Source organism: Chanos chanos, chromosome 4 (assembly GCF_902362185.1).
Source record: "Chanos chanos chromosome 4, fChaCha1.1, whole genome shotgun sequence".
Taxonomy (NCBI): domain Eukaryota; kingdom Metazoa; phylum Chordata; class Actinopteri; order Gonorynchiformes; family Chanidae; genus Chanos; species Chanos chanos.
In genome coordinates, this window is record NC_044498.1 from 32462237 (window position 1) to 32488331 (window position 26095).

Genomic DNA, 26095 nt, shown 5'->3' on the forward strand with positions numbered 1-26095 from the left:
TTCAATGTCTCTATTTAGTGTTGAGACATTACTTGTTGGGAAAAGACCAAAATATTTTCTGCCACCTGCTGGACAGCACATGCAACTCTTTACTGGAATAGTCCTGACATTTCTTTAAATATCACAAGAAAAAAATGACAGTGACTCTGCCCTTGCACATTTCATGCAAGCAGTCATACATTTGGGATAAACCATGCTGTTCTGTCATTAAACATGATTACTGAGGTAACATACAAGAGAATGTAGCTGTCAAGAATGCTGACTGATAATGCTAAAGATGACAGGAAAGGCACCCAGTGATTTGACCTTGCTGTGATTTATCCATTTAAATGTTTTAATTTGCTTTCTATAGTTAAGTCATGTGTATTTAAAATACACTTCAGATACATATGTGTGTGTTGTGTATGTTTATGTTTTTTTTTGGTTGTTTTTTTGTAGTTGGAAATCTCAACCATACAAAATTGTCACTGTGAGACAACTCTGAGTCAGATCCACTTGAAGCATAACTTGACTCACTGAGACTCAGACTCTAAACCCTCTAAAACCATCATGAATGCGTGAACAGCAGTCTTAACTACAGCCTGTTTTTGCCTCACGTATTGCTCCTACTTGTGCCTCCACTTGTCTTTTCTTTTTCCCTTGTGTTTACTTGTTCTTTTTTAAATTTCATATAGTTTTGCTTCGAAAACAAGCTCCATGCTGCCAATGTAAAATGACTCTACTTAGATGAGAGAAAAATGTCTTTAAAGCAAGTTAGCTGATATACATATCTACACAGAATCATTCTAACAGTACATAGTGCTCTTGTGCTAGGTCTGATCTCAGATAAGCACTACATGGATTCATTCATATCAGAGGCCTGGATTTAAGGTGTCCAGCTGTACTTTTATGTAGCCAGGTAATGCTATTAGTAAAATATAAGTTATCTAGGTTGTACATCCACCAAAATTACTGACAACTTCTTTGCAATGCTAACAATAAGTGATCAGTGTTATTATTTTGTCCTGCCTGTTGTCACCATTATTAATGTCCACCAATTTTCCCAGACAGTTATACTAACTGAATGTATTGTATGGTTGCTCTGTGTGGCCTATTAATTCACTGATTCACTCCTCACCATCACTTTCAATTCCAAAAGGTTACTGCTGGCCAATAGATAATAAATGTGTGAAATGTGTGCAACTGATTGAGTCACTTATAAATTCAATCACTAATATCCTTGTCACCACCACTTCCATTTGAAGAACTGGTTACATCCAGCCAGTAGGTGGCCATATAGCAGAATTCAGTGGCCACAAAGAGAGAGAGGAGAAACTGGCTGGTTCAGCTAACTGCTGACAGCAAATAGATTAAGAAAGGGGAGAATCATTACTTGGATGTGATTCAGTTTCATTCATCCACAGAATGGACTTATTCCAAAATAGTGAATCATTTGGAAAGAACTCAACACAAAAAAGCGGCAATGGTGGAAGCCATGATTGTATTGGCTGACTAAACTGACTGTAGCTCCCCTTCCAGTTGTTGCCAAAACATCTGACATCTTCACTGAACATGTATTGGTTCAACATGAAGAAAAGTGGATGTCCATGTCAGAATTTCTTGTAAAGGGTCATGCACAATCCAAGTGACGACATTTCAACCTGGCAACTGACAGATATTGGTGGTAATATCTTGAATAAACCTCTGGCAAAAGTTGAAAAGCCCCAGAAAACACTGAAACTGTCTGACCAGGGTGGGTTGTGGCCAATTTCTCATTTTTACCTGCCTGTGTCTTGCCAGGATCCATCTGTATGCTTCCTCACAAATAAAATAACATAGGAAGGACACTGTAGAAATGTGAAACCCATTTATCTTGAACTTGACCAAGAGTTTATTATTGAGTAACTGCTGCAGGACCTCTTAGACATGCTGGACATGTTTTGGAGAAGATGAGGATGTCAAGATAGATGAACACAAAATGGTTAAGCATGCCTTGAAGCATATCATTGATCAGAGTTTGGAACACTGCAGGGGCATTTCTCAAACCCAACAGCATCACAAGATACATGTAGTGGCCAGTAGGAGTGTTGAAGGTGATCTTCCACTCATTACCCCCAAACATGTGGACAAGGTTGAAGGCGTTTCAAAGACCAAGTCTGGTGAAAACAGTGGCCCCTTGGAGCAGCTTGAAGGTAGTGGACATCAGTAAAAGGGGATCGTGTTTTTTCACCTTGATCTCGTTCGGCCTTCTGTAACTGATGCGAGTTCAGACATCACCATCCTTCTTGTTAATAACTAAGCCCATGTCTCCAGCAAGCACTGGGGCTGGCCATGGCAGCCCTCTCCGGGGCAGAGAGACAAAAAAAGCCTTCGCTGATGGGGATAGGTACCTGGCAGCAGGTCACTGGCAGAGTCATAAGACCAATGGGCAGGAAGAGATGCTGCTCATGTCTTGGTGAAGATCTCTCATAGATCTGCATACTCAGGGGGCACTTGGGACAACTCAGGAGAGTCAGGGGACAGCTTTTGGGAGATGGGAGACCACAAAGGCATTGGAGATGTCTTGGGAAGCGCTTGAGATTTGGGAGGAACTCAGACCAACTTGAGAAGCTGAGGAGATGATCTAGCAAGGTGGCAAGTGATGTGACAGCTCGGACTTCATTCACTGAGCGTACTCAGGGACCAGTGAGTCTGAGGATTTTGGATGGCTAACCAAGGAAAAGCAAAGATGTGCAGTAACTCTGACGATTGGATAAGGTGGAATTGGATCCTGGTGTTGCTACACCCAGAGGTGCAAGGGAGAAGTGAGGTGTTGAATTCTCTAAGAGTTCACGGTTTTGACAGTAACAAGTTGGTTAAGGTTGGCTAGGAAGCTTTGAGCTGTTATCCACAGAGCTCACGTGCACTAAGGCTTTGAGGGCATGGGGCATGTTGTTGATTGTCCCAGGAGAGGGAGTTTTGCCAACAGACACTGCAGACTCAGGAGAAACTAGAGACTCAGGAGAGATAATAGGACCCATCATTATTCTCCTTCCCTCTGGGCAAATTGTGGCTTTTCTTGAGAGCTCAGGATAGACGGCTGGGAAATGACCAAATTCACAGCAGCAGAGGCAGTATTTCTTCCTCATGCTGCAATTTTGTTCCTCTTGAGAAAATCCAGCCCTACCCAGTAGCATCAGTTTCTTCCAGGGAAGGCAATGGAGAGCGTAAACGGGTGTGGTGATAGCCAGGAAGTGTCAGTGTTTCAAAGGCCTGGTGTTCTGGATCCCTGAGTGGCTCACATCGGCAGAGGAAGCTGCAGCCAAACTCCTCACAGTGTTATAGATTGCAGATAATTCTATTCTGATAATCCCTCAACTGTAAAAGGGAAGCAGAAAAAGGTAGTGGCTAGAGGATAATGTATAGTACAATATACTGTGCACTATAAACTCAGGCAAAAAGTCTTCCCCTCAAAGCTGCTTACTTTAAACTATTTTTGCCCATTTTCCCAGCTGAAATTGTTGTAGTTATCTCATTTTCTGACACAATCTTTAGAGGTGGCCAAGAGGCAAAAAGCAAATCAGACAAAACAAGAGAAATCTTTAACAATCGCTGTATCCTTGCTTTGTTTGTAATGTAGAGCTCTGTTTGACGTAATATATTGTTGTATTGTGTTGTTGATATTGTTGTCCACTCTGCTTGGGTGCTGAGGATGAAAAATATTGTAGCTGCTGGGTAACCTCTGTATGTAACCTTGGCACATTTTACATTGACCCAAGTGTTGATTGATGTCCCATGTACCTTTGAAATAAAACCTAAAGTCAACTGCATCATACATGTAAGAATATCACCAATACCACCAAGAATACCATTCTGAGCCAGGGACCATGGCTGATGAAGTAAGCAATGACTTCCTGAGTCACTCTCAATGTTCCCTCTGCAAATTCTGGCTAATGTCAAAATTCCATTGCAGAGAGAGAGAGAGAGAGAGAGAGAGAGAGAGAGTTCTGACCATGTGGGCAACGATCAGTGAGTGTGGCAAGTGATTTCTACATTTAATGTGTTTTTCAGAATATATATAAAAAAAGGTTTGAATTTTGATATCAAGTTTTGGAAAACTGATACAGAGTTTTTAATGCCAGTTTTTAAAGTTTTGCTATGAAGTTTCTGAAATCCGATGTCGACTTTTTGAAACTACAGTTATGGTTTTTGAACTCTGATTTCATGTTTTTGAAATTTGATATCAAGGTTCTTCTTAACTGATATTACTCCCTGTACATTTGGTCATTCTTTTTTCATTTGATATTCATATGTTGAAAATCAGAAAAAGTATAATTTTTTGTCTCTGGATCAAAATTTGTGAAAACAATTTGATGCTCATTTCTCACTTGTGAATAAAAAATGAGATACTCAGACAGCAAAATGGAAACAATAACTAAATTCCCACCATTCTCTCTGAACACTGTTGACAGTGTAATATTGTCAGAAAGTAATGGCAGGCTGTAATCATTGTGTTCACACATTACACAACTTTAGATATCAGGATATGTACTCACCCTTATTTTACTAAACTGTGCTCGCATTGCAGTGGGCTGTTTTTTAATTTACTGATTGCTCTTGTATTACTTGCATGGCACTCCTTGTCTTACATATTCAGTGTTATCTCTTCATGCACAAACGCTGTACACGTTAAGTGCACTTATGTGTTAGTTAAGTCATAAGTCTTACTTCATCTTAAGCTTTAAGGCTACTTCACATATGCCAAGTATTTTTATTTTGAGAGCACAGTACATATAGTCCTGGTACATTCTGTATATAAGTATTAAGTCATATTATACTTCTGCTCTTAACTGGAGTGAAAATGCTCAGCTTTAGAATTCTTCATGTCCACTTCAAGGTGTGCTAAAGTATCAGAGTGGAGAACTCATATGACTTTTTGAAATACCTGAAAATGTGCTGTAAGCATATCATGTGTAAACTTATATGTTACTTTTACTTCCATTTCGCTAGCTGGAACTCTCAGCAGCTTACAGTTATTATCAGTGCCTGAGGTCACTTGTCTGAGGTCACTTGAGTTTAATATCTTACTAAAAGGGTATATCCATAGGGGATGGATCATCATTCACATTCTCTCGAAATGCACCCTTCCTCTCTGAGTATTCATGATATTCTAAGCTTACTTGATGCAGGTACTGTGAGGGAATATGCATGAGTTCACATTTTTAATTAAGAAAAGGTGAATTCAGAGTGTACCTTAATGAAGTTATTTTTTGTGGGTGTGCAATAAAGCAATTGTATTATAGAAAGTACCGGCACATTTTTCACTTTTAAAGGTAAACCTGGACATAGTCATCATAGACTATTTAATACTCTGTACTGGCGTAGAAAAACATGTTATCGTCCATTCTGACTGGATGCATCATGTGACTTAAAACTTGAGTTACGTAAGTGCTCTCTGATGATGTTTTGTTCCCTTATTGGATGACTGAGGAGGACTTGGCACTCACTCATAGCCCTCACAGCTAAACTCCCAGTGCAGATAGATGCAATTCCTCACCTTAGTGAGTAATTTGCAGAGCTGAATTAGACTGTTCAGAGTCATCTTCTGAAGTCTGAGGCAAGAAGGTGTCATGCACACAAACAAAGCCTGATTCCTCAGAGGATGTGTCAGTAAGGTGAACAGGACTGGCAAAAAAACAAGAGCTATCTTTAGGAAGCCTGGTTTGAACTGTTAAATAAGATGGGTGTTTCAGAGCTATCAGATATTTTAGAAATTTTGTAGCACTTACAAAGCACATTTAACATTGCTGGCCTTATCGGGCAAGTAGTATATGTTTGGATGAATCTTGAATTTGTTTAAATATGGCTCTGACTAATTTGGTATTTCCACTTTCCAATTTCCAGTATCCAGTAATGCCCAGAACTCATAAACACTGATCCATTCCAAATTACTTATTGCAAAATCATCCAAATAGGTAATCCACAATCTGGGAATATCTTTCCATTCTGCTTGTTAGAAATTCCCAGCAACCCATGCTAAAGCATCCATAAAAAGTCCATATGTGCCCTGATCATTTGGATTTAAAAAAAACAACAACTTTATTTCTTCAAATTTGATCTTCCTTGTAACTTTGAATAACAGAAACATCAAAGCAACATATTACCATTATATTGCAATTTATAAAATAAAGCAAATTATCAATTGTAAACCTCGACATAGAGGTCATAATAAAATTAAGAGAACGATATTTACATGATGTGTAATTTACAATATGTACAAAAACATGATCTATACAGATGGCACTGAGAATGCACAATGCCATAAAATTGACAAAGACAGTGCAAAGGCCAAAGTGAAACCAAGGCACATATTATGACTGTCATCAACAAAGGCACATTTCATAAATATTTAGTATAGGATGTTTGATATGGATGTTTGATATGCTTCTTGGTTGACATGAACTTGTAAAATAAAGCTTCTAAATTTTTAAATCTAAATTTAAGTTTAATGCTTATTATATTATTCGATAATGTAATGAATATTTGTGTGAGCTGAGCTGAACAGCTATAACTTTTCTTTCACATAAAGCAGGTGTTTGATATGTTTGCATGAGTGTATTTCAAAGTTCAGCTGGCCAGCTCTGCCCTCATGACATCCGCATGTGCAGATCAGACGTCTATAGAGAGGGGGGGGTGATGGGAGTCCAGGCTGTAGGGAGACGCACATGGGAGGACGTGTCATACTGTGAGGCATCGTGCACGTCGGACCCAGCCGTGCCGTCGTACAACGGGGAGCTGGAAGGGGGTCCTGGAACTGAATGAGAGAGGCTGGTGTAGTGGCTGGTAGAACCACGGAGGAACTGGGAGCCCAGATTGTTGGACATGCTGCTACCAGACGGAGAGACCGAAGTTAAGGATGAGTTTCCCATTGACCACAGGCTGGGGTACTGACTGCTGAATGAGGAAAGGCAAATATAACATTAGAGGCACACAACTCAGCATAGTTACAGGGTCAGTGCCTAATCCATTCACCAATCCATTCACCAATCCATTCACCAAGTGACCACAGCAAACAAGAGATGCTGTCATACACATATACCCATTTGTGTTTTTCTGGATTGGAGCAGATTAGCGATGCATTGCTCCCATGCTGTAAAGTCATTACTTCGAGAAGCATAGCTGATTGTGTGTGAGGAAGAGACACTGCTGAGGTTTGAGGGGGCGGACAGACCTGGGACTGGAGCCAGAGGGGGAGCCATGGTTGATGGGTAGCATGCTGGAGTGGGAGGGCATCTGCAGACCGGACCAGTTATCATGAGAGGCCAGCATTGGCAGACAAGCCGAGGAGTTCTCCGTGTAACCAGCTGAAAAACAACCAGAGAGAACCACAGTCAAACATCAAACTGAACTAAATAGTCAGTCTTGAATAGAAATACTGAACAGGTCTTTTGACCTTTAGCCGTGACAAAGGTCACATTTTTCAGCTTCAGTCCTGGGAGTTGCCGGACAGCATTTTTTTTTAAAGCAGCCGACTATCAGCCTACCTGATATAATTAATGAATGGTCGAGTAGTTAGCCGAATCGGACACCTTAGAACTGGTCTAGACTTAAAACTCTGCTGCTAGGTGGATTATCAGGACTGGGGTTGAGGACTTCAGAGGTAAAGTGCACACACAGAGGACAAACACTCTCAAGCGATGGGGCTGTGGAACTCAAAATGAGAATATATATATGTCTGAGCATTCCAAGCCTGAGGCCTAGCTGTTTACAGCTTTGAGTGCTCGCTTGCACAAAAGCTGGAGGAATGCAAGACATGCCCGGCTTCACAGCGTTTGTTTGAGATTCTTGTTAATGGCAAGGAGCGATAACTTCATGCTACAAGAGGATGGTGTGTGTGTGTGTGTGTGTGTGTGTGTGTGTGTGTGTGTGTGTGAATGTGTGTGTGTGAGTGTGTGAATGTGTGTGTGTGCGTGTGTGTGTGTGTGAGTGTGTGCAGCCACAGGTAGAGGTAGTCGAAATCTCAAAGATGCAGACTAATGTGTAGGAAACAATCTCAACACTTACTTGGGGAGGCAGTTCTGTGGGTGTAGGGACTAGGGTATGGTGCAGGCCGGTGGTTCCTTAAAGTAGAGTAGTGATCGCAACCATGCGATGAGGACAGAGAGAGGGGACTTCCAAACTGTGGGTGTGAGTTTGCTGGAGGGCAAAGAGACCCTGTTCCTGAGATGAACCAACCACTCACTACACACAAGAAAGAGGGGAAGAGACATCAGGTTTGTCCTTTTACAACCGTGGTGGTTCTGCTCTCAGCTTTTAATATCTCTCAGATGAACACTTGACAAGTAGTGACACTACTAATACTAATACTACTAGACTAATACTACTGGGAGTAACCAGTGGGTGGAAAATGGAGTTATATCATGAGCAAATTGTTATGCCTGTAGATATGAGCTGATGACAATCTTCAATACATCACGTTCATAATATTCACAGAATCAAAATAAATAAATGCATCGCTGAGTCAGGTACTCTTACACTGAGAATAGCCAGACTGCTGGTTGTCACTGACTTCATCCATTATATCCTTGTGGTCACTCCTGCGTCAAGAAAACACAACGTTTGCGATATTTACCGGTACCCTCCGATAATAAAATAATCTGTAATTTTATGGAAATACATTGCAATCACAATACCTTTCTTTAGCGTCAAGAAAAGCCTTAGCAAAGGGATTGTATTTGATCTTTAGTGCAGTGATCTGAAATAAGATATCACCTATTACTTCATCATTAAAATGCATTGCCATAATTTATGATATTCCACAGCTGCAAAGAAAACTTTTTTGTCTCCGTTTAGTGTGAGCCCGCCGGTTACCTCTTCGTTCTGGTATGCTGTAACTGCGATGAACTGCGTCTCTGGGAATGAGTGACTGGTGATCATCCTCTGTGGCCCACCGACACGGACAATATGGATCCGAGGCTCATATTTGTGCAAAGAGTTTAGCATTATCTGTGAAAGAATTGCGCGGTAGCATTCAGTTTTAAGCAGTAGATATAGTGAGGGAACTGCCCGTCACATGTGGACCTACCAAATTGTTTGAAATAAAGCATTGCCTCCGCCTTTACTTAAAGTGTCAAGTGCATCAGTAATTTGAATGCACCTCTACCAATGGATTTCTCTGATTAGAAAAAAATGTATACACTACCAACCTGACCGCCTCCGTTGAGTTTATTCGTAAGTTTGACTTTACTGAAAGAGACCGGGGCTTTCATCCAATGGGCTCCGAAATTCGGCGAGTCTGGATGGATGTAAACGCAACTTGGGGCCTGGGGCTCGGGTTTGCCCCCTGGAACCCATTCTCCATTCACGTATTTCCATCTGTGATTGTCCGCAGCCACGAAATCCAGCAAGAACGAGTACATTGCATTGGGATCCAAACCGGAGACGTTCACTTTCAACACCGGGAACATTCGTCTTTTTGCGGGGACACAGAAAAAAATAACTCAAAATTTAAACCCCTAACAAGTTAAATGTAATAAGTAGGCAAACGAGAACAGAACAGAATAGAATAGAATAGAACAGAATAGAATAGAATAGAATAGATAATAGTTGAAGCAGTTGTAAGAATGATTCAGCAGTAAGGAATACGCAATACAGTTTATGCGCCTCAGTTGCGCACGGTCTTATGTATCACGCTGTTTTTTGGAATTCGAAGTTCACTGAAAAGATTAGCTATCTACACCAACTTTTACTGTCTACTGCCTCACAGACCAAAACAGTAACATGAAATAACCAGTTAATGTGAGATGAACGCATTGTCCAAACTCCCACTTTTCTGAAGGTTAAAAAGAAATACAAATTAATGTGTTTCACGAAAATCAACGACTTTCCCTCATGTTTAAAGGTATAGTACAGCTCGTACAACGGTGAAATCGTTAGTGGACCCGCAAAATGTTATTGAAAGGATGTTGTCAAGTGGTCAACCAAATAATATCAGGGAAAGTTCCGTCACATTAGGATCAATACCTGCCATTCTTGGTAACTATCATTTCATTGGTAAGTTCCTTAAACTTCTGCCATAGCTCGATTTCATCCAGACTGACTTTAAGGTCTCTTTCTGTTGGGTCTCCTTTCTCGCTCCCAGCCTGTAGCTCATTCTCCACAGCACTCAATAGATGGTCAACTCGGTATTGTACAGTCTTCCCCGGACACTCGCTGGAATTTGAAGCCATAATACGCAAGAAATCCAGAACTCCAGGGTAAGTGAAATGTTACAGGGTTCCAAATACGGTGGGCCCTCAACTTCCCTAGGTGTCCTGTGTTTAATAGAACTGCCCCTGTCAGACACACGGTAGCCTATTGAACAAGATAAAGGTTGAACCGTTATTTCCATTGATGCCAATAAATAGTTCAGTGCTGCAATTCATCATCGAGCATGGCTGTGAAAGGATTTGATTGGCCGGTCTATCGCTTTGATGTGCGCCGCTCAGCTAACCATTGGTAGAATGAAGCCATGTCGGTAAGGATGACCAGCCTTTCTAAGTAAATTGCCCTCTACATTTGTTTGAGCAGGGAACCTCGCTGAAATCTGTAAATATTTACACAGATCACGCCACACCCTGCGAGAGGACGAGATTTTAGAGTTTATCTCGAGTGGTTTATCTCAAATCAATTTTATTTGTGGAAAGTGAAGCAATGCTTAATATTCCCCGGTGACCACTTTAAGCCGCAGAATAATGGAAGTGGGCCTTTACCGCCATTTGTTATGTTACAGACAAAACAGAAGCATTGTATAAACAATTCTGTTGTGAAATTTCAAATAAATAAAATATACCCTTTAACTGGCGCATGATCTGTGGCCCATTTCACCTTGAGCAAAGGCCAGAGGGCAAAGTATTAAAATGTGTGTCAAGCGGACAATGAGAGCCATTGAAGATGTTTATTACTGTGAGCCCGTGGGAATCGCTCCACGGAGGTGCCAAAGCGCAGGAAATGCATTAAACCCTTAATGCGCACCTTAGCACAATGGGGGTATTCGGCAGACCTCAGAGAAAAAGAACTTCCGGCAACATGTATCAATTCATAGGTACGTCTGGAGACTCGTTATTGTCATGACCTGTTCAATAATCTAGAGTGTTTCTGTCGGTTGTTTCATGTTATAAATAACTTTCGTCACGGTATTTGCCGCGTAATGGGCATATCTCTCAAACTTCTGACTACATCTGTGTATTCATCCGACTTTAATTAAACACATCACCTAATTACCCCTCGGAACCGTTTTAATAGTGTCTGTAGTTGCGAAATGTTATTACAGGGCGAGCCGTTTAACTGAAACGAAATCCCAATGATGGTTCAAAAACAGACCATAAGATTTTAATTTAAAATAGGATTGAAATAATACAGTTGCCTCCTTTGAATCCTTGCATAATATTTTTTTTCTTAACCTTTTATGTAATCAGCGTATCACAGTACATGAACACTATGCTTGATTTTATTAAGTTGTTGTTGTTGTTGGTATATTGCAGATTTACATTTTTTCAAGGCCGCATATCAGATCGTATTAGAGCAGTGTCCATCTGAGTGCGCTGGTCATGGCCACAGAGATCTGAAGGCATTCCTCTATACGTAATTCATCCACATTTTCTCACAACGACTTTTTATCTGAAATTGGACACAAAAGTTACACTGTAAATCACACGAAAAAAAAGAGCGATATAGTTGCATGAGAAAAAGAAAAAATATATAAAAATCACACAACAAACATACACACACATATATATGTGTGTGTGTGTGTGTGTGTGTATATATACACACACACACACACACACACATACATACACACTTATATATATATATATATAATACACACACACACACACACATATATGTATGTGTATGTTTGTTGTGTAATTTTAATATATTTTTTTCTTTATATATAGGTGTGTATATATGAACGGATTTCATTTACTGTGTAACTGTTTTGTAGAGGAAGGTCATCCAAACAGAGGGGGACTTCTGGGTTGGAGGAATGAAGGACCTCACCAGGATTAAGCTCTGAGTCTTCTGCCTTCTTCCCAGGCTGGCTCCTGCACACAGATATCAATGTCATTTTTCAACTTATGCCCCAAGTTTTACATCCCCATTATACTGAACACTACCTGGTGAATGACGTTGTCCTTGATTTCTTTGAGACAGATTCTGTGTCCTCAGATTTTGCATTAGTTTTCTCGGACAGACACGGAAGAAAACACTTTTCTGTCTGTTCTTGACCTGAGCCACTGTCATCATACACATCCTCGATCTATCAGAGAACAGTGAGAGGAAGTGCTGTATCAAACCCTCAGACATGACATAAACCACAGAAATCAGTCAGCAGGGAAATAAGTTTCTTTTTCTGTCATAAGATCAATCATGTATGAGGCTTAACCTGCAGATTCATGCACAGGAGGAAGAATTTCCTCACAGGTGCACATTTAAAGTGTGTTTTCTCTGTGTGTTTTTTTTTTGTTACTGACCATATCTCTGATGCTCCATCCTTCTTCCCATTGCAAAGTAGCTTCATATGTATCTAGCATTCTATACAGCAAAACACATAAAGCAATGAAAGCTTGACATTATATCTTGTATTTCTTTTGTGCCAACCTCACAGCTGATGTCAAAACTTATGCATTAGCCTAGCTCTGCTTTCTGATTGGCAGTCTGATTTTCATTAGAGTTCTTATTGGTGATTATGGGAACCACGCGTAACTCACCTTTGTGACCGAGCCATGTGTGAGAGGGAGAGATTAAACATGAATCTCAGCTTGTGTATGTTCCTATCTGTGGTTCTCGTGTTCTGTGGCAGGTCGTTAACTTTCTGTTTGGGATGTTGATATGACATTAAGATAACAGAGATTAGATTAGAGGGATGTTCTTCAGGTCTTCAGCGCTGCTCTGTCCCCTCCTGTCTGTTTACAGTGAAAGCTATCTTCACAGCTTATTGTAACTGTAACTAAGAGCCATCCATCAGCTCAGACTGTGAATGCCTCCAGTGTAATCATAACGTATGCTCTATTTATGTAACAGAGAAGATCTCAGATAATGACAAAGACCATGGCATCCATCCTTAATTTCTTTAACAAAGCTGCAACAAAACATTGCAACTTTGTAGCAATGCAATCAATTGATTAATTCTAAAAATTACATGGTTGACACGATTTTACTCTGTACCGTGAGGAACTTGCTGGTCTTAAACGTCTCCAAAAAGCTGGGCTGAAGTGTGGAAAACTTAGGAACTTTGAACGCTTGGTGTGAATAGACCTGTGGGCATAGACAAAAAGGATTGACTTTTTATTTATTTTTAAACAGAACTTTTTCTGTCTTCACTGCTTTGTTTGAGGAGTAGTGGAGAGAGGTGAGACTGCCACAGAGAGATTGCGTATGGGTGCTTACAAAGGGGTGAGAAGGTAAGTGTCGTTTCTCACAGAGCGCGTGCAACCTTTGGTGCCTGGAGTTCTCACCATAAGGTGAGACGATATAGGAAATGGGAAAATCACTGTTAATGCAGGACTGATGAAAGTGATTGACTTCTCTTCCCTCAGGAATGATGTCCCATTCTCCGTGGTGACACTGCTTAAACAAAGAACGTTTTCTGTCCCTGTAACACACAGCTATGGCTAGTTATCCCCTTCTTTTGTTTTTGTTTTTTTGTGGTTCAATAGTGGCACTTTAAAATTCAAATCCAAATCCAATACTGAAAAGAATTTCTCAAGTGATCGTTGAAATGGATTTTATGAGATGTCCTATCTCTCCTTCAGGACCCATGTTTTCAGGTTTAGTTTTCCCACACATATCACAAACACAAACAGGTTTAGAGAGGTAGACTTAGACACACTACGAGTCTCCTGTCCATCGCTCTGAGACAGTGTCTGTCTATGCAGGGGTGATGGATGTCTCCTCTCCCCCTCCCAGGTGTGTCTGAAATGTTCTCTCTGTCCCCCGGCCATGGCAGAGCAGGGAAGTAATGCTCCCCTGTCCGCTGGCTCCTACCACCATGTCTCCCCACTGTTTGCCTTCGCCTCCAACTCCCTCCTGCCTGGGCCCCTGCTCTGTTTGCCCACATCCACTCTGACAAGGAGGTGTGAGAAAAAATGAACCCCGTGTGTCTGTCTACACAGACTCCTCTCACTGCTCTCCATTCCCCCTTTTCCATCCTCTTTTCTCACATCTCTGCTTGTGATCACTCTCTCTTTCCCTCTCTCTCTCTCGCTCTCTCTCTGTGTCTGTCTTCAGTATTCAGGGCTCTACGGACTCTGAACTTTCTGAAGATTTAAAAAATGTTTTAAATCTTCAAAATAAATTCTGTGTAACTCTCAAGCTGCTGTTTTATCAAAAGGCAGCACAGTTCCTACAAAATGTTTATGTGAATGTAAAATATATTTATCTATCATATGTGAATAAAAAACATATTTATCAATCACATATTTGTCATTTAACTCATGAAGATCATGTTAGGGAGGGGAACATCCATTTATTTACGTGTCTCTCGCATGGAGTGGTCCAACTGAAATGAAATATAGATTAATCAAAAATAAATACAAACAAAAACAATGTTTGATCCAGTTTCCATTTCTTCAGTTCAGTTGTCCAGGACCATACTAGCATATCCAGTTGTGGTATATTTCTAGAGCCTGAGCTGAGTGGTTAAGGAGAACTTTTACTATGAGGTCCTCAGTCAAAGGCTAAAAGAGAGATGCAGAGAGAACAACGGTTTGAACATGTTAGGTGCCTGACCGTGTATTGTGTGTTTGAGCACAGAATAGTGTATGTATTTAAATCTTTGTCTGTGTCCTTTTCCGTGCATGTGTGTGTGTGTGTGCTGTGTGAGAAGAGGTTAGGCTATGGCTCTTGCAGGTGTGTTTGCCTCTCTGTAACCCCACTCACTCAGATTATAGCCCTTGTGGTTTGACACTTACCTTAGGAAACATTTGCTTAGTTTCGTCTCGTTCCTGTTGCTGTTTGCCATGGTGACTGAGGGTGCTGACAGTCTCTGCAGTGCCCCTCTGTGAACGGCTGATCTGTTAGTGAAACCCAGCATCAGAACACCTCACACAGCAACACACAGCACAGTATCTTCACTTAAATCAATGAACCTGTCCTACGTATTTCATGAGCTCTCACTTGCTACATAGTGATTAATAAATGGACAAAAAGTGCTTGAAATTTACCCCTTACACTGCTTAGACAAAGGAAATTTGGGTAATTCTATCATTGATTTTTTGGCTTTTGGATCGTCTGACTAAGACCTTCTGGTCAGCTTAGGCAAAGCCTGAGAAAACCAGAGTCCCATTCAGTGTGTACAGACTCATTGGAGAAGATTGTCTCAGCACGGAAAATTGTCACCGGACTCTTAACTTCCCAGATATATCGCCATGTGACTTCCCAAATATACTGCCACGTAACTTTCCAAATATATTGGCACACATTTTTGTTGTTGTTGTTTATTTATGTCTTTCCACTTGAAGAATCCTGTCTTTTTTGGAACTGCTGGGTCCCATTTTAGGAGTGAGTTCCCAAGCTTTAACCAGAACAAGATCCATCTCAAACCATGTACTACCACTGACATATTCAGGCTCTCTCTAGCACTCCTCTGATTTTCCCAGAGTCTTCAATTTTTAAAATGTGCTCTCACCCTTGTGATAAACAGATTGATCCAAATACCAGTAATACAACATTTGGTATTGTTAATCAAAATCAAGCCATTCACATACACCAATCAGAAGCCATAACTCTCTCTTGTCTTTTGTCCTTGCTTGTTATTTAATCCTTCTCAGTTAAAACCTGCAACTCCTCTGCCACACACAATGGCAGTAAAAAAAAGTTTAGTGACAGCATTGAAAAATTGAGACACCCTATCTCTCCGTCTACCGAAACTATTTGAGGAACCTGGGGAAAGACGTCTTCATTTTTCTAAAACATGAATTTAATCTGACAGGAATAGGACATTCCGAAATAGAAACTGTATAGGCCCCTATGCTCTATTTAATAAAAGGACTGTTAACCTGCTCCTTTCAGCTATAGTTTCAAGTTTATTTCAAGTTTCAAGTTTATTTAGAGCCTAATATCATTGTTTACAGTCTCAAAGGGCTTTACATGCCCACAACAAACAGAACAGGATGGCACCCCCTGACTTAATCCTCATGGTGGGAAAAAACTCCCCAAAATCCCAGGTGTAACAGGAATAACAGGGAAAAAATGGGAGAACGACCACAGAGAGAGGAGACCTCTTCTTGGCCAGACAGCTAAAGAAAGTGATATTCCAGCTTCTTTACAAATACTGGCCATAATCTCTGTCTAAGTTATATCATAGCCCATTCTCCTGCTCTGAGGAATGGGAGCATTGAAATGATGTGATCAACAGCTAAAGGAAATGCTTTCCTTCCCTAACCTACAGGCCCCCTGTGTTGGGACGCGCTTCTCTCTGTACTGTGGTCCAGGCCATAGCTCTGTGCATGTGTGTGTGTGTGACCCACAGAGAGAGCATCGAGTTGTTAATATATTCCTAATGATGTGCTACTTCTCAAGAGTAGTCTCGGCGCGGCCCAGCTCACACCCGATAACACTGCTCACTCGGGTGACGACACACTTTGTCTGATGGGTGTAAACTGGCGTTCCAGAGAGCTGCTGTGTTGGACACAGTTTACTCACAGCACACTGCAGTAGCTGACAAGACTCCTACAAACCTTGCCGACCGTACAGATGCAGATAGCAAACTGCGTCTGTACAGGAGGGAGAGGAGCAGGAGATAGCAAAATTCGTAGAGCTGTTCAGAGGTGCAGAGGCTGCAGTTACAAGTACTCAGAGGATTTCTTTTTAAAGGTTTTTTAGTGGTATTGTGATGCTGTATTCTGTGGGTTCTGTGTACGCATGAATGAATCATAACCAGGCAAAAGTGTGCTTTAGGTAGCAGTCGCGATTAAAACGATTTGTGCTGAGTGGGTGGACAGAGTCTTATTGCGGTCAATCAATCACACAGTCCACTGCCCCAATCTGTGAGCTGACGCATTTAACCGTCTATACGGAAAATAAACAGGCGTGAAATTCAACACGCTGTGGCTGCATCATGACTCAGTGGAAACCAAACAAACTAACATGGGTAAATGGAGGTAACGGATTAGATGAATTTTCTCTTTTTAAATATAACCTATAGATCCTCAGACATGCTTGCCTTTTGAGCTGAGCTCTAATTGCTTTGGATATGAGGTATGAGGGAAGATGGTGTTCTCTCAGCCAGGTGGGGAATGTGTTTGCTGTAGAATGTAGGGGGGGACCTCACAGGGTCCACGTTAGGCCGTGTTTGCTGGAGTAATGGTGTAAATTCACAGGCAGGCAGAGGAGGTGTCAATGTAGGCCTCAGGCATTCCTCCAAGAAACAGCCTTATTCTTAAGGTTCGAGCAGAAACCAGGATAACAATCCCTCTCTAATACCATCAAACACATTTAGAGTCTTCATTCACAACTGTTAATACACTGTCTTTGGTACAACCATTCAGTATCAATGATAACCATGTTTATCAGTGGTAATGTGGATATGATCTAGAATGGACTACAGCCACTACAGCTTGCCAACAGTAAAACTTTGGAAGCACTCTGATTAAGATAACCTACTGAAATGTGATCGATGTTTAATGTGTTTGTAATTTGTTGAAAGATTAATACATTCAAAATAAAAACATTCAATCTTAACCAAAGATTAATCAGTCTTAATCCTAACAATGCTGTGACCAAACTGTGGCTGCAAAATATGATCATGTTTGAATAATAATGAAGAGAGAGAGAGAGAGAGAGAGAGAGAGAGACATTGTGTAAATGACAGCTTAAAGGATTATCATTTAGGTGTGGGGCTTTGGAAAAGGAAGCGAATGTGTCCGTGCCACAGGAACAGGGTCTCCAAACAGCTCAGCATCTGCTCTGCGCTACAGGCTGATGTGACATCCCTGGCCAAATTGCTCTGTCTCTTTTGTTTGAGAAATGAATTAGACATTCACCCCTGGGTGATGTTTGTCTGCGCTGTGGCAGAGAGTCTGAAAGACAGCGGAGAAGGGAGGGAGGCAAGGGTGTGTGTGTGGGGGGGTGCTGTTTGGTCATCTCAGTGCTACGTGAGCTATCGTCCATCTCTTCCCATAAGGGCCCATTCTAAACAGGCGTGTGGCAGGAACTGTATTTGTGCTTGGCCAGTAAGGCAAATAAAAGAGCAGACAAGACAAGAGCGAGGAGGGGCCAGGATCGCTCCACTCACTGCTTCCTCCAGCCACACACACACACTGACTATACCATCCTGATGCTATCAGGCAAGGCTGGCAAACGGTAAGGCAGGAGACGAGATGAAATAACGAGAAAATAATTCTTCATTCTTTTACCGTTATTTCTATGGCTTAAACTCACAACCTATTCAATTTTCAGGTCTTTCAACACATGGTCAAATAGAGGTATATTGAATGATTTTCGAACAATTTAAAGTGACAAGTTCTTTCTGAATTCTTTCTGAACTTTGTGTATCACTTTGTGTCACACTCTAACATATCTTCACGGTTTTTTTTTTATATAATTGTCTGTATTCTGTTGATATTTTTATTTTAAAAAAAGGAAGAAACAAAGAAGAGGAATTAACTTCAAAATGTGTTAGACATATAACATGGATCTCATCGTTTTTATGTATGTTACTTGTGTTTGATATGCATTAATAGCATGAGTGGAGGCCTTGGACTCACATGCTCTGTCTGTATTCTGCTAACGTCCCGTGTGATCTTAATCTTTGGTGGTAGTCTTGGTCTTTCCTTTATCCAAACCTCCAGGCTGAAGTCTGGAGACAATTTGCTGCAAGTCACTGCTGATAAACATTAAATCACACCATATTCATTAAACCTTAATAACAAACAAGCTTACATAATGTAACAGCATGCACTAAGATTCACTGTTTAAATGAATCTATGAAAGGATCCATCAAAAAGAAAAACAACTTTATTTATAAAGAAAGTAAAAACCAGCAGATTTTGTAATCTTGTATTCTCTGAAGAGGGTGAATGAATGTCTCAGGATGGGGAGAGTTCTCACTCAGTTCCTGTAGGTGCCTGCTCAGCTGGGCCGTTCCACGCAGCTGATCCACCCACTGCTGAAACAGCCTCTGGTCCCTGTGTGTCCTGAGATAGCCCTGCTGGACTAAACGCCTCTGTAGGTCCAGGATCTCCAGTGGGACACCGATGGTCACGGCAGTGATATTTAGGGATGAAAGTGAATGTATGGCTTTCATCTATCAGTTAACTCTACACAAATGGTATTATGATATTACACATGACTAGAAGGTACACGCGTGGGCCTTTTGGAATAAGTGAAATCACACTAGCCATGGCATTTTGATGATCAAATGTTTTAGAGAGTGAGGCTTACCAGGTAGTAATGTGATTTAGGCAAAGATCTCAGGTACGTGTCATCGTGTGAGAGTGTTGAATAGACCATCTTCTGAACGGGCAATGTGCTCTGAAAAGGAGGAATCAATGGAAAAAAAAGGTTGAACAAGTGAAAAAAGAGAGGGATGGTGTAAGAGGTGGGAGCAGCGATGTTTAAGAGATGTCTCTGTCTTTCTGTGGTCTGAGAGACAGGGCACACAAAATAAATGAGATGTAAACACAAAACCACAGGAAGCCATTAACTGTAGCAGAGACCAATTAGAACTCAGTGGGTGTCCTTGACTCTGCCTGCTTTGGTGGTGCCCCATCAGGGAGTCCTGTCAGAAGTCTCTGGACCCAGGGCTGAGGAAACAGCACAGGCAGTTTCATTTGCTCAGTAATTTGTGCCAAAGGTTTTTCTTACATCCCTGTAAAGTCCTTTATAGTGCTCTCTTTGTCCTCCCTGTGACACAGGTCATTAGAGAGGACAATTAAGGTCTGCTGAAGAAGCTCCTCGTTTACGGGAGGGGAATGATAAGACAGGATCTGTCTAAAGTCAACCCCCCACTGCACCCCCAGCAACACTGCCCTTAAACTCTACACCCACCCACCACTCACTCTCTCTCTCTCTCTCTCTCTCTCTCTCACCTTTATTGTTCTCAGCCCAGACGGCCAAAATCAAAGTCAACCCCAAATTCTGCAACAACAGCCTTCCCTCCATATTACAATTAGGGGCTTCCTCAATTCTCTCTGCTCAAACACAGCCCTTGTGCAACTTCAAAGTGTTACGTAAGAAGAGGAAAACTTAATGCAGTGTTCCACAGTAAGTATAGTCCTTTGTTCTCTAGGTGACATTTCTTGAGACTAAACATTTCAGGTCAATCTCAAATAAGTGTCAAGGTTTAAATGTAACTGACAGAGACACTTGGTTTGAATAAGTTAAGAATTTAAAATTTCATAAATAAATGATTTTCATATTATTATTATCATAAATTATAGTGTCATTTAAATGACTGATCCAGGCAGCAGTGTGTATATGGAGTTATTGTAATGACAAAATCAGTTAAACAGACAAACAAACAAACAAGCAACAGTGCTTTCTCAGTCAGAATAACATTGTAAAGTCAAAATTTCTAGAGCTGACAATACATTCAATTAAATATATTCATACAAAACACTAGTGTATTCTACAAAATGTTGTGACACATCACGGAATTCAGGAGTCACTTGACTTATGCTTTTGGCAAAGTAGATGAGTGTTGGAGAGGCCGTTGGTCGGGGTGAAGCGTTGATTCTCAGTTATGTATTACAGGAGAGCGTATAAACCGTTATTATAACCATATACAGTCACACAGTCTCACGTTAAAGAATGTTCAAGAAATCTGGCAGTTCGCATCACTTGTCTTCATGAAAAGGCTAATTATTAATCTGAGGCTCTAGTACCGTTGCTGTACTTACATGTCAGCCTCTTTACAAAGCTCTCTGGGTTATTCAACATTGTAAACACACTCACTTTGGACGAGTATACTGCTGTGTATATCATCATCAGATATAATGATCTTAAAGTTATTCTAACAGCTCATAAAAAAATCAACATTTCGTTAACAATGTGGAGCATCAAAAAATAATGAAATAATATTGTTATTATTATTATTATTATTATTATTATTAATACTGCTACTACTACTACTAGTAATACAACTAATAATAATTTGAAGCGAAGCACTGGCATACTGTCTCTTGCTGGCGACTGGGAATTGCTATTTTCATTATTTGAGTCTTTGTTTCTAATGAGTGTGCATGGTTGAACAAATGTGTATATGAGTGGGAATGTGGTGATACCTGTTGTTTATGCCTGTGTGAGACTGTGGAAGCTTCTGGGGGGTGTTGTTTCATCTCTTGTCTCTGTTTTTGAACCTTCTCTTTCAGTCGTTCGGCATACTGACGAACTAATACATCCCTGAGACGGTGAGTACTCCTGTACACCTCCAGGTGGCGCTAAAGGGCAAGAAACGTTTCTTCAGTGGAACACAGAATGCTGAAAGGAAGGCATCTTGAGGAAAAAGTCCAGGAAGCAATTAAAGTGTAAAATGATTGAAATGTTATACAATATAATCTTATGTTATATTCGTAACATGTTTTGAAAGCAATGAGAAAGAACTGAGAGGCTTAGTTTAGGAAAAAAAATATACAATAAATGTACAACACAAGTGTACAATATAAAGGTGTGAGAAATGCACAGAAATGCACAAGTACAACATGCAAGCAAATAAACTGTCTGAGAGCAAATAAAGCAAATAAAGATTGTCTAAGATGTGAAAATCCAAGTTTAAATCATTCAGGTCTATTTAAACCCTTGTAATCCATCCTGTCTTTCAGTGACTATATTTACACTCATAACTCATTAGAGTGTCATTGTTAACTGTGACAGACAGAAACATGTGTCCATGTATCTAGTTTGTTTGTCCATTCAGTGATATTCTAGAAACCAGGTGATTATAATACACAGCAAATGTAGCCTTACAGTGATGTGCTTGCAGATGGGAAAGGCTTAAAATGAGGAAAGAAGAAACCGGAGCATGGCAGCACGGTAGTCAAACCAGAGTACATGATTAACTTTGGTTACTTCACTTTGCAGCAGATGACTGAACGCCAGAAGAAGCTTGTCAGGCAGTGGGAACTTCTAAGAATCTCTCCACATGTAGCTGATTTTGGATTCTGAGAACTGATAGCTTTGTTTCATGGCTGGTTCCACATTTTTTTTTTAAACACATGCTGTCAGATTAAGTGTAGAGCTGCAGGTAAGTGAAAGCATTCTGGATGAATATTCTATCGGTACTGGTACCTGATCACAGAGAGCCTTCTGTTTCCTCTCGGCCGCTGTATCAGGATCAGTGCTATGGGAAGAGAGCAGAGCCATCTTCTTCTTCCCGCCAGTCTGGGCTTTGGTGACGTTGTCTGCCTTTTACAGGGCACAAACACACCTACATGTCTCCCTTTGTTCTGTCTGTTGCATACACAGACATCTTGACATCAATCAGTAATGACTTTGTTTACTCAAAAAAGAAGAAAGAAGAAAAAAGGATAATCACTCGAAAATTGCCCAGGAACTGTGTTTTTGCAACTTCCAGAAGAGGATCATTTCCCCTTTTTTTCTGTTCAACCTTAAATGACATGTCAGGGTAAACTGGTGATAAGCTCACGTCATTCACTGTGTCTGACAACACTTTTCTCTTTCTCTCTTTCTTTTTTTTTTTTTAGCCCAACTCTATTTCCCAGAAAACAATTTTATAAAGTGGATACGCAACAACACACTGATGACAGGCTGATGGTGACAGATTAACAATACCCATAACTCCATGAGTTTATGTAACAGCGGCAGGACTGGCCCCTCTGACTGTTACACAACTTTCCACAGCTGACTCAAGAAGGACCCTACACTCATTAGGACCAAGATGTGGTTATGATCTTGGAGCCAATACATTAGCTGTGATGATCTAGGATAAAACCGTCGAAAATATTGTTGCAGAGACGTACGCAAGAACACAGCTTGCCACAAATCCAGTTTTTCTCCAAACTGCATCAGTACAAGATTCCTACATTCATGTGATACACATGGAAAGGCAACTCAGTCTAAAATGGCAGGCAACTGCATTTCAAGTTGCAAGACTAATTATTTCTTCACTTGAAGAGTCCAGAAATGTAAATCAAGACTTTTTTAAATGCAGCTGTTGGCAAGAGATACAGAGTGTGTGAGTCCTTATGTGTTCAATTCTCTTTAAGGTGTGAGCCCTTACTAAGCAATTTATGCAGTTTTACAAGCTCCATGAGAAAAAAAGAGTGTACTAGATTCACTCATAGAAACCCTCTTTCACACTGAATGGTTCATTTGGTACCAATGTGCCCACTCCTAAGTACACTCTACAGATCTCTGAATGGCTAATTACATGTGCCCGTTTAAACAATGTGCCCTGGAGGCAGAGCATTTTAAATGCCTCCGGGAACATTGGGCAACACATAATGCTTTCCATGCCATTCAAGAAAAACCTGAATGCTCACTAAGGGGTTTCTAGAGTAACAAGACTTAAAAAAAAAAAAAACATCTGAATGTGACTGATTCATCAAAACAGTTGCAACCGTCTTTATTCTTCAGTTGATTTTACCAGTCAAAAAAACCTATACCATAATAAATATTTACTGTAAAACTGTGGTCTGAATGTAAGTTAAAAAACAACAGTGGGCTGTAATTACATCCAGTCGGTGTATACGTTACAAAACAAATAGTGTTCCGTGCAACTTCTTTGTCAATGGACAGGGTAGAATGCAATACCTCTGATCTGCCTCTGGTACCTCCTGAACCATACTCTAACCAGTGATGGCGTGATACATGTTAAGACAGTAAGTGGTGGGTTGAGACAGAACCACTTTTGTCATTAGTGGAGACTTTATTAACCTAGTTGACAAAAAATGTTGAGTATTCACAGTCCCACATTTTATGGGCAGAGCTGTTTTAGGAAGTGGTCGCTTTGTAGTCTTCATAGAGGCCAACAGGAAAACACCCCCCCCCCCCCCCCCTGCATTTATCAGTGCTGTTACCATGGCTATGTAGTGAAGGGGGAAATGCAGAGAGATTGGTACATGCAGTTCTCTTGTCTTTTAACACGAGAAGCAAAGGAGGTACTTGTGATTGATAGACAAGGGGGGTCGGCGGGGGGGGGCATCTCCCTGCACCACCTGTTATCATGCACATGGCCTGATCTGTCCAGTGAGATGCAATTGGACTCTCAGAGGATGGTCAGGGTTAAGGGACCAAGCAACCAACTCTCTTGCCCCTCTGCTTGCACTCACCATACAACAACTCATTTTTACTTCCACAAGTTTAAAGACACAAACATTGTCTCACTTTGCCACACAGTACAGACTACAGACATGACAAGAAAGAAAGAAAAGGAGCAGAGAGAACAAGAGGTACAGGGCTGGCAGAGGGGAATCGGTAAGAAAGGAGACACAAAAGAGTAAACGGAGAACAGAAAATAGCACAGAAAAAAATGTAAGGCAATGAAAAGTGAAAAGGTTGTAGAGTGCAGAGAAAAATGGGGAGAAAGCTCTGACCAATGAAAAAGAAAACAGGGGTTCTGTTGACAGTCGTCACCTTGACGACCCTCACAGCAGCAGTTCATTCCTGCTTTCTTTATTCTGTTTCTTTTTCTTTTCTTTCTTTTTTTTTGGGGGGGGGGGGGGGGGTTATAATGTTCTGAAATGATGTAAGACAACTTAACAACCCTACAGAACAAGAACTCCTGGTAATGACTACTCCATGAATAAGACACTGTCCCACTCAGGCATGGGAGACACAGGATCAGTGGAGGAAACGTCCTGCTTGATTATGAACTTCATAAATGACATTAATTGAAACAACTAATCAAGAATTCACATGGAGAAAGGGTTATGTAACTGTTACTTGCCACACTGGCATCTTGTCACAGGTAACATGGGAGAGAAGGCAACAGTCTGGGCACATCTTGTTCTAGTGACACTATGACCTCCAGCAATCAATCATGTTTTTGTTTCTGTTTTTTTTTTCCCGTTCCCTGTCAATTTGACTTTAAATGGTCTCTAGGCCAGTTGACTCAGTGCCTCTCAGTAATGATGCTAGTACAAGTCTGAATACTTTATTTCAATAATACCTTAATTTGAATATAAATTATATCAGTTTATATCTCTAAGATGACGCTTAACATGTCAGCATGTTGGGGTCCAAATCAAACCAAGGGTGACATGTGAATATTGCCTGTACATTTTTGAGAATGTTTTCAAAGTTTGGGTTCAACTGACATCAGGGACCTAAATCAAAGCCTGAAAAAGACAACAAAGGGGAAGGATTCTATTTTGACGTCTGTTTTTTATGTCTGTTCACATTTATTTCTGCGGCAAAGCCATAAAACTGTCTTCATGCTTGTAAGTCCTCTCTTAAATTGTATTTTTTTGATGTTTTAGCTTCGTCATTAACTCTGCTTCTTAACCTGAGTAAAATGAATTCAAGTACACCTCTGACCTGGTTTTTGAACTGGATCTGTTCTTGTCCAGACTAAAACAATATAAAAGTCTTGCTTTAGGACAGCCCGAGTGCAGAGTACCTTGGGAAAACACTGTGATACAACATTTGGGTCATACATGGCTGATCTTCTTCACATGTCTCAGAACTTCTCCTCATGACATGGCAACAGTGAACAACAACCCAGGTGTTAGAGCTTAAATGCATTTATTTAAATATTGAAGTAATGTTCAGTGTACCTTAGCAATGCATATAGACCTGGATTTACCTTTTCAACATATTCAGAGCACAGATACGTGTCCAGAACCGATGGAAGTGAGCTGGTGTGATGAATACCTTGAATCTTCAGAGTCATGGTGATACTAAAGACCATGGAGACAGTTATTTATCACAAGTTAACTTTTTCCCTACTACATCATTTACACAAATGTGTTTTTGGGAGAAAAGATTAAAGTCTCTTGGATTACTTAAGTGGTTAGAAAGCAAGAAAACTGGATTACTTACCAGAGCCAGAGCAAAAAAGTGCAATGTCTCTGCAGTAGTTAACTTCTCGTCTATTGATGAGTCAGTTCTGCGTTCATGTGAGGACAGTTGACTCTTAGTCTAGCCAGTTTATCGCCGTTACTAACCATTAATTTCCTCCAACCAGCGAGACAACTGG

General features: G+C 40.7%; 1 protein-coding gene across 2 annotated transcripts; it reads right to left on the minus strand.

Annotated features, from left to right (window-relative positions):
* Positions 1 to 6635: 6635 nt before the first annotated feature.
* On the minus strand, positions 6636 to 10187 carry tbxtb (T-box transcription factor Tb). 2 transcript variants are annotated; one of them, XM_030771929.1, is made up of 8 exons: positions 9982 to 10187; positions 9165 to 9429; positions 8830 to 8964; positions 8652 to 8713; positions 8494 to 8555; positions 8023 to 8199; positions 7190 to 7322; positions 6636 to 6909 (listed from the first exon to the last, which is right to left on the minus strand). In XM_030771929.1, exons 1-8 carry the CDS (start codon positions 10185 to 10187, stop codon positions 6636 to 6638), a joined length of 1314 nt encoding a protein of 437 aa, XP_030627789.1. The 2 variants fall into 2 exon arrangements, with proteins under 2 accessions (XP_030627789.1, XP_030627790.1); XM_030771930.1 differs by lacking the exon at positions 8023 to 8199.
* Between the last annotated feature and the right edge of the window lie 15908 nt (positions 10188 to 26095).

Bases quoted from the DNA above. Each gene is read 5' to 3' on its own strand.
- tbxtb (XM_030771929.1), bottom strand. From the start codon at position 10,187: ATGGCTTCAAATTCCAGCGAGTGTCCGGGGAAGACTGTACAATACCGA. The intron at 9,430-9,981 runs GTATTGATCCTA...CCCCGCAAAAAG, and splicing joins ATAGTTACCAAGAATGGCAG to ACGAATGTTCCCGGTGTTGA. The intron at 6,910-7,189 runs GTCTGTCCGCCC...CTCATTCAGCAG, and splicing joins CCCTCTGGCTCCAGTCCCAG to TCAGTACCCCAGCCTGTGGT.